The 9,835-nt window shown below is 39.9% G+C and overlaps 1 protein-coding gene across 1 annotated transcript in view; it reads right to left on the bottom strand.

Annotated features, from left to right (window-relative positions):
* nipbla (NIPBL cohesin loading factor a) overlaps positions 1-8,872 on the bottom strand; it is a 42,853-nt gene extending 33,981 nt beyond the window's left edge. The window contains 4 exon segments of the mRNA XM_061671825.1: positions 552-717; positions 813-966; positions 5,297-5,368; positions 8,480-8,872. Of these exon segments, the coding sequence (XP_061527809.1) occupies positions 552-717; positions 813-876 (230 nt within the window). The 5' untranslated portion in view covers positions 877-966; positions 5,297-5,368; positions 8,480-8,872.
* Positions 8,873-9,835: the final 963 nt, after the last annotated feature.

Genomic DNA, 9,835 nt, shown 5'->3' on the forward strand with positions numbered 1-9,835 from the left:
ACTAATAACAGAATCTAAAGATTTCTAAACAGAATATAACAATGTTGTTTAATGCATCTGCTGCATTTTTAGAAATTTGAAGGATGAATTCGAGGATTCAGTGACATTTTTTCAGGATGATTAAGGCAAAAATCTAAATCAAGACTTTAGGGAGAAATTGACACCCTTTAGTTGAAATGTTAACATTAGAACATCACATCAGGGCTAATGAGGGGCTATTAAAAAATGGAGGGATGGATGGATAAAAAATTTTTGCAGCATGTGGTCAGCACGTCTGCCCCATAGTTAAGAGGTCCCCATTTCAAATCTGGGCTCATATCCTTTCTGTGCTTATATGCATTTTCTCTGAGTACTTCCTCCAATATTATCGGTTTCTTTGGTTTACTGAAAACTCAAAATTATCCATTGGTGTCAATGTGAGTGTGATTGAGTAAATGATTTTTTGTTCATATTTGATTGAGAGTCAACCGATTCCAAAAGTAACCCGTTCAGCAATTTAAGTGTTATAAATAGTCACTATTGCACACACACACTCTCTAGCGGTCACTTACATGTGCTCTGTGGAGACCTGGTTGAGGCCATGGGCAAGCTGGGAGGCTAAGTTCTCATCCCGGGAACCCAGTAGGCAGTTGACCTCCTCTGCGATCCTCCCATTGTACAAGAGGCTCTTAGTGGTGGTGGCCGGGAGGGGGGAGGGAAGGGGCAGCTGGTTCAACACTGGAAGGAGAGCCGAAGGAATAAGATCTTTGCTGCTCATCAAAAGAAGATTCATCAACTGTGTGATGAGCTAGGAATCAGTGGACATCACTCACAGTCTGTAAGGCTAGCGATCCCAGCGAGAGTGGTGATGGGAACATGAGGCATATCCCCATTCATGCTTGAGGTGAGGGTGGGGGGGGAGTGTGTTGATACACAGGTAGATCAGGGGGGCCGATGGACGACACCCTTCCTCACATCTCCTGACACCTGAGTAAGGAAATTAAATAGGATTTAAGAGCTGATTTGCTGAGAATAACCTAACTATAGGTGAGCCTCTAAAATTGTACCATTGATCAAAGGATGCACTTTTTCTTTGGCTTTTTGCATGAAGGAGCAGTTTCGGCAAGGTTTGTTTCAGAATGTGAGAATAGAATATACACAGGAAGTTATGTGACGTAAGTGTACACCATATGTGTCGTTTATGTTTTTTGTTTCTAAAGAGGTTAACTTTCTACACCATTATTGTTTGAAGAATTACACGTGTGACATACCCCTGTGACAAAAAAATAAAAGAAATAAAAAGATTCATCATTAAAGTCGAGACATGTTTAACATTAACAGTATCAGTGACTTTTTTTTTTTACATTTATATGTTTGTAGAAATTGTATGTCACAGAATGATTAAAAAAAATCATGTGTGACACACATCTGCCACACAAATAACTTCCATCCTTATGCCTGGATCAGACTACAAGACAAATTTGGCCTTTCCCGATTGCACTATGGAAGACTACCGGCATCAAATCTCTGGCAGACAGTGACAACACTACACGACATTTATTCCGATAGCACCGTATCCTGTCTTTTACGATCACTGGGCTTTATCTTGTCAAATCAAACACTGTCGGAGAGGTGGAAGCAGAAAACGTGTCTCCAGTCAACGCGACCTGATACACTCGTTAACTTGATTCGACAGAACGGCGGCATGTTTACGTCCAACCGTTCGTGCTACCACTAGCTTGCTAGGCTACATAACATTTTATTGCCTGCTTGTGAGCCGTATCGTATTAAAAGTATGTGAACATACCTCAAGCAAGCCTTAAACGAACGTCCTCTCCTGTCCTCAGCAGCGGTGACCACCAACACACATTTCCCCCCATTTTTGTCCTTATAATACAAAGTCGGCGCTGTAACCGGTCGAATTTGAGTTGGCAAGATAAAGCCCAATGGTCGTAAAAAACGGGATGCGGTGGTATCGGAATACAAGATTTTATTGTAGTCAATCGTGAAAGAGCAAATTTGTCTTGTAGTTTGATCCGGGCATTACGTGTTGTCTGTCTCAGACGTGTTGTCTGTTCCACACCGCCGACATGTTTTTTTTTTTTTTTTTATAAATAACTTTATTGGCCATCAGATATTTCCAATACTACGTCAAAAGACACATGACAAGGCTCAAAATAAACTAGCTTTTGGATTCAAATATACTGTGCACGCAGCGACGTGGAGTAGATGTCTTTTGCGGTGCCGATCAATGACGTCATTGATCGGATCGGTGAATTATGACATTAAAGCCATCAGCATAAATCAGCATAATATCGGCCGATACCGATCAGCCCAATAAAATCGGTGTAAAGTCTAGTTTTTACACATTAATAGTAAAAGTAGTTAATTATTACACTTATTTTGATTGACATTGAAATCATGATTAATAAACACGATTAATCATTGATTTCACAGCTTATTAGTATTTAACTACCAAAACTCAACTTTAAATATACCTTACTAGAATAACCGTAAAATTAATGAGTAACAAGTAAAATAATATATTTAAAAAATAGAAATAAATGTTTTTTTTAAATAAATACAGCCATGTTATAAACACTGGCACACCTGGAGTGATTGCATTGTCTATTATATATATTTGTTACAAAAAAATCCACTCAATATTCTGGTATTTAGCAAATAGAAATAATGTTGGTAATCCTAATTCACCTAAAACAGGAAAATTTTAGTCTGATTTCATGTCAGACGGTCAGGAGGAGAAAAAGCGTTTGTGTCTTTATACACAAAGCCATGACTATATCTGCTGTTACTGCTGTACGCGTCTTGGCCTCATGGGGGCAGTGCGGTACAATGCATGCATGGAGCTGCATGTTACAGCCAGCAAAAAAATAAAAAAAGAGAAGAAGAAGAAAGTCACAATAAAACTTTATTAAACTTGTTTTTCACAGATTAGGAAGAATATATGCCCGTGAGTATTGTTATATTGTCTGTCTGCATGTGTTACTATGGCGTTTGTCTGTATTTGCTTGTATTTAAATATTCAATGTGAGTAATTATTTTTCTTGTATGTTTAGTTTTACAGTAAACTCCAAGTCGGTATCAATAAACATCTTAAAGCACACTCAGGGAAGGCAGAAGAACCTGACACAGCTTGCTACAAGCAACACAGGGTGCGTTCAGTGTGAGTTTACAAGGCAGGAACTTGCATACACAACCTGCGGCCTGCACAGTCATCGTTTTTCTTCGATAACGTTTTCATGATCGTTAGAAGCCAAAATCGAAATCACGATTAAATTTCGGTTAAACACCCAGCCTTAATTTATATGCAAAATGTAATTTACAGAAAAGTGGTAAGCGTCTGTGTGTGTGGCTCGAGGCATTAGCATTACAGTGCAACTTCAACAGATTCACGCTAGCTTTTTAATCACGTCAGGTTTCAGACAGGACCTCTCACAACTTACGATGTTGCTCGATGTACTAAAAATGTTGTTGTGCCGTGTTGTTTCATGTGGTGGAACATAGGGTACGTTCAGAAATCCACTCCAAGTACGCGTTCTACACTCCGGAATGTTCGGACACTCAGAGCATTGTTGGAGTGTGCCGTTCGGTTATTCACAGCGCCGCACTCTGGGAGTGCTGGAGCACACTCCCGCTGCTCTGACTGAGCAGACGGAGCGGCCGGAGCGGCAGGCAGGAGGAGATGTTTACAGGCAGAACTGACACATTCAATATGGCGGACGCACTGACGTATTCCTGCCAATGGTCAACACGGTCATTCGGTAAATTCATAGAAAATGGAGTGTGCTCTTCCTCTCTAAACACTGCACTCTGAGAGCGCAGGAAGAGCGTCAGATTGAATTTCCGAACGTAGCCATAATGTTTCCTTTGCTGCCGTTCTTCGTCGCAATTTTCAAGCTAAGCACGACCTGCACAACACCTCGCTGTGTTTTGGATCCTCTTTTTTGAATTCAGAATAACTCCAAATAATGAAGGAAGACTTGTTTTTGGTCGCTAAATCTGCCGAATGCGGAGCTTCTAAATCGGTCGTGCGTACATGTCTCCCTCGCTCCCTTGTCATTGGCTGGCTTCAGCTGTCGAGCCGCTGCAAGCATGAAATGTGATTTGTCATTGGCTGGCCAGAGTGTTGCATTTAAGGACAAGCGTAAAAATGAGCTGTACATGCAGTTGCGAGCAAGGAAAAATTACAGTATATCTTTGATTAATAATATCTTGAATGTTCATATGGAGATATAAAAAAGATATCGTTCAGAATCAGATCAGAATCAATATATCGTTCATCCACTACTATTTATTATAGTGCTATTATAGTACTGTAATATAACCTGAAAAATACAGAAAAGACTGTTTGAATTGTTCCTATCACATTCAGAATGGAGACGGCATGACTACAGGGCGCTGTGACAGTGATAATTCACAGTGCTGGTGACAATGTAATTGGTTCAACAAGCCCTTGACATTCCAATTTGCCCTTGTCATTTTTACATGCCGGTTTCCTCTCTGATTGTTTTTGAAACTGATGATCCTGTACATATCATGTACAGAACACAATCAGTCACATGAATATTATGAAATCAGTCACAAATTGTGTGCATCTTGCTCGTCCGGTATTTGCTTTAAAAGGCCTTGGAACTCCCAAGTATTTTTACAGTGTAACAGGTAAAAAAAATTATCGAAACAGTTTCATTGTTACTGTTCTTTTGAGTGATGCAAAGATGAGAAGTACAGTCTTATCACACGTAGCACATGAAAACATAATTCCCTTCAACCTGCTCATAAACACTTTAGACTAGGGCTGCAACTAAAGAATATTTTAATCGATTCATCTGTTATTTTTATGATGAATCAGATGAAAAAAACTTTCATTTCCATCCCTTCATTAAAAAAAACAGGTCATTGTTTCAAATGGACACTGCAGAAAATGCAAAACATACATTGATTATGATTCCATGACTGGTTTCATCCAAAAAGTAATGGGCAAAAATGTTGATAATTGTTTTCCGAAGTAAAAGCAAATGTTTGCAAATGTCTTACTTTGATGAAACACATTATTAGTCTGCTTTTATGGAGGTGGACAGAAATATTACTGTTGAGACGCTGAAAAGTCTGAAGATTTGGACAATTTAAATTAAACAAGGTCTCTAAACGATAAATCGATTATCAAAATAGTTGTCGATTAATTTGATAATCGAATTGTTGTCGATTAATCGTTACACTTCTACTTGAGACAATGACACTGGTTTCATCATGAATAAGCACAACAAGGATGAATTAGCATTGGCTACTGTCACCGTACCTTGTCGAAGAACGCTTTGCCGGCTCGGGTGGACACAGTGTCATTTCAGATGAAAACAAATCCTTCTACGATCTGTTGAAAAGATATAAAGAACACCGCATTTTAATCAGACATTGTGACCGGTACATACTACTGATAAACAGAACAACATAGAATTACATTTGGGAGAAAAGGTGTGGCAAAGCATCACACTACATCCACCTTTAGGTTTTCAGCCAAGGATGCTAAAAGGACTAAGGACTAAGTTCTTGATCAAGTTTAACGCAAGATGATAAGATAAACAGGATTCCTAAATGTTTTCAGCACAGGAAGCCAAGCCTGACAAAATTACCAAATGTTGTCAGCCTAAGATGCTAAAAGAGATGAGTGTCGGCAAACAGCTTGAGGCAAGCACACATGGTCTCTTTTCTGCTAAACTGCACACCTGCACACTCAGGGAGCGCAGACTATACGTTGGGTTGGTAAAGTGCTTTCGGTGGCATAGCATCGGCCCACTTCCATGAGTATGAGCACAGGCCTACAGTATCAGCACCGATAGTGAAATCAGTCTATCCCTAGTTTTTAGCCCAAGAGCCTGAGATAGACAAAGTTACACAAATGTTTTCGGTGCAGGTAAACAAACTTCCACAAATGTTTTCAGTCCAAAATGCAAAGACAAACAAATTTGCCTAATGCGTTCAGCCCAGGATACTACGATGGACAAAATTCCCCAAACGTCTAAAAAAAATAGAATTGGAAAAAAATACTTTTTTTTTTTTTTACTGCATTGTCTGTTCACAAGAATAAAACTAACTGTAATTATAGCAAGCATATTGTTTGCTTTTTCATCTTTGTCAATTTATTTCATACATACGCTTTTTGGGTTGATTTGAAACCTATTAATTTTCGCTCTACTGTTTTTTTTATATTTATTGGATATTTTTATTTGACTCGAAAAACAATTTAAAACTAACTGAATATGAAAAACAAAAAGTCAAAAAGAAATATAAACTAAAACTGAAGCAAAATCCCAAACTATTATTTGTCTGAATATAGATGTTCAGTATCATACAGCTAAATCAACATCCATAACAAAATAAGAACAACAGAACACGTGAAAGTGTCTGTTTATGTGACAAGACCCGTCTCCCAGGCAAATGCAATTCGTCACCACTCCACACATCCATCGTCGGTATTCTACAATACAAGACGTCCTCCATTTACGACAAAATACCATTCATTCTAGTGAACACTTCTATTCCGGTCAAAATGATAAAAAGGTTCATCTATGCTTAGACACAACTCTGGATCAACGACACAGATTGTTTTTATGTTCAATTATAGAGCGGACAACTTATTTTTACACTTGAATGACAGTTAGGAATGTAAAATAGCACAAGACATGAAGTCCACTTCCTTGAATGTCTAGGCATAATCAATGGGTGATCAATTTTATGTTACAGGGGTCCTCAGTTTACGACGGAGTTATGTTACTACGACGGCGACATGACACAAATTCGTACTGCAGTCAAAAAGCGCCGTAGTCTATTGTTTACCTGTGCTAATGCAGTAGTGAAGTAATAGTTCATATTTGTAAGAAACTTACTTTAGTTTTTTCATACAGTGCGTAACGTTTCTTCTCAACTTGTATGACAATTAAGTGTTCAAAAGTGTACTGCATAAAGTCAGGAGTGATTGATTATACGTTTTTTTTTAACTACACAACCCCCCCTTTTACACTTGTAAGACAGGAATATAAAAATATATGAGAAGTTGACTTCCTTAAATGGTAGACATAGATGTAATCAAGGGGTTACTCGTTTTATTTTTGGTTTTAATATGCAGCGGTCAACTTATTTTTCCACTTGTAGAACCATTAAGAATGTTAAAAAGCACCAAGACGACTTCCTAAAACGCTACGTATAAAGAAGGAGTGATTAATTTAACTTTAGTTTCACTAGACATCATCGCATAACGTTTTTTACACTTGTATGACACTTAAGAATATTAAAATACATTACGTTGTCTTCATTGAATGCTATGCATAGGTAGAGGGTGATTCACTTGACTTTTATTATTTTATTATACTGCGCTTGATTACTTGTTTTTACACGTGTTACATGCATATGCCTTTCTTAAGGTTTTAAGATGGCGACAGTTTAACCACAGAACTGATTAATGCAATTTCCTGTCAGAAAAATTAACAAATTGAACAGTGTTTCAACCTTCAAGCTTGCACTATATTGGTATAAATACCCCAAAAGTAATGTTTTTGCAAATATCTGAACGAATTCAATAAAATGCAAATAGTTTGGCAAACAACAACAGTGTTGCCATTGCTATGAGACCAAGTGAATGCTCAGGAGACGGGAGAGCTAGAAAACAAAACGGAGAAGATTGAGGGTAAGGGGAGGTGTTGTAAACATGAACTCGTAGTAGCACGTCTTTGGGGTTCTCCTTCTCTGAGGAGGACGTGTGGGCTAAAGCTGACAGCTGGGAGACTGACAGGCAGGGAGGCGGCACAAAAGGGGAGCAGATGCACCGTGAACCGTGGCTATCATCCACATCTCCACACCAAAACCATATGAATAATAATAATATTTTATTGCCGTATAATTGGCACACGATTAAATGAATAGTCTTAATTAGATGATGAGTGTCAGTATAAAAAATAAAAAAAAATCACCACCACACTACTTCCACGGAGTTGTTGACTGAATCCAGCAGCCCCGAGCTAGCCGCGATGCTAACGCGGTGGGAAGGAGCTCCCTCCGCGGGTCGGTTTTCTCCCACGATTCAGTGGCTTGTTCGGTTCTGCTAACGCTGGCTATCTTCGGGTGTTTTGAAGTTAGCGTAATATTAAACACTGCAGTCGAGGACTGGGGTAAGGAAGCCAATCGACGAGGCTGAAATGTGAGGAGGCTAAACCGAGTTTGGGGAGCAAACGGGGGAATTGGAACTCCCGGAGGCAAGCGGCCCAATCCCCGGGGTTGGACGAGTGACACCCAGCTTCGAGGCCGTGCGCCTGGGCAAGAGCGAAAACACACCTAGCCATAGCTGACGCGGCTAGCCCCGCGTTCCCTTCCCGACGCCGTACCCCCCTTCCCCCCGCCCCCCCCCCCCCCCGACACTATTGTTTTTGTTTATAAGTGCGTTTTGGATGAAAAAGTCGACTGCACAAGGCACATAGCTGAGTGTATTTACCTTCGGATGTGGCGCCCAAAGGGAGGGGAATGTTTTAGCTGGATTTGTGTCCGTATCTCTAGCTCCCCCTTTCTTCTCCTCCAGAAGGAACTCGGATTGGCTCGCCGAGCTAGCCCCGCTCGAGCTAGGTGGCTAGCTCGCTAGCTATCAACAATAATCCGGGGTCGGCTCGGTTCGCTTCTTCTTCCGTCACACAACTCGCGGCCGAATTATTTCCACGTTTATCGGCGAGGCGAACGTCCTTTCTTCGCCGTCGCGGATGACGCGGGCGACGAGCGCGAGCCAATTGTTTTTTTTCTTTCCCCCCCCCCCGAGCGTAAAAAGGAGAAATGTGACGATTTGTTGCGATCGTCCAAAAGAGGCTCTCCTCCTCTCGTAGAACAAAATGCCGACCGGAAGTGCCGCCGTCTGACTCGGGCAAAGATCTCACGAATGACTCCCTCCATCGGCGCCAAAACGAAATACCACGCGACGCTTCGCTCGCAGTGCGCCAGAGGGCGCTCTAAGGCAATTTATAAGAGCACACACTTATGTTGAGATGAAGTCACACTTTGAATAAAACATTAGTGAATTGGATAGATGAACCATCGCTGTTAACTCATTCTCTGTCAGACCTTTTCAAAGCAGAGTTCCCCATATTGCTAGTCATTTTGCCCCACCACGTACCACCCAAAAAAAAAAATGCAGTAATTGGCTCTCCATGTACCACTAGCAGCAACATTAAAATAGAGGAACATATACGCCTAAATATTTTATCAAAAATAAGACAGAGGTTGTATTCCCGGACAGTCTAAAACGCTTAATGTAAAAAAGCTTGATGTCTGAAAACTGCGATCAATCGTCACCAGAATTTGTGTGGGCATCTCTATTGTTTATTATACTGTGTATGACCAATGTGAAAGATATTTCGCACTAAACAAAAATCCACTGTAAAAAGTTAATTTTTTTCAGTTAAAGGTTTGATAATGATTCACAACATATTTTGATATGCATTAAACAAAACAACAACACGTGGGCATTTAGTTTTGGTTTCTTTTATTTAAAAAAAACAAAAAACATCATGCAATCTACAGCTACACACATTTCCATCCGGTGTACGTCACAGCAGCAACTGTAAACAAATAAACTATCCCACTTGATTTGGTTCTTTACATCACGACTTCATATAGAATTTGGTAACAGGATTTGTAACAAAAATAATCAAGTAATGTTTTGCGATTTAACTACAGTTAATGAACACATTTATCTACACGTCCCTATACACACGTACACTTATATTCAGAATAATCCGTTATAACAGGGTTTACCTCACATTCCCATCACCCGAACCTAGTCAAATATATCATAGACATACGA

Source organism: Phycodurus eques, chromosome 3 (genome assembly GCF_024500275.1).
Source record: "Phycodurus eques isolate BA_2022a chromosome 3, UOR_Pequ_1.1, whole genome shotgun sequence".
In the NCBI taxonomy this organism is placed as follows: Eukaryota; Metazoa; Chordata; class Actinopteri; order Syngnathiformes; family Syngnathidae; genus Phycodurus; species Phycodurus eques.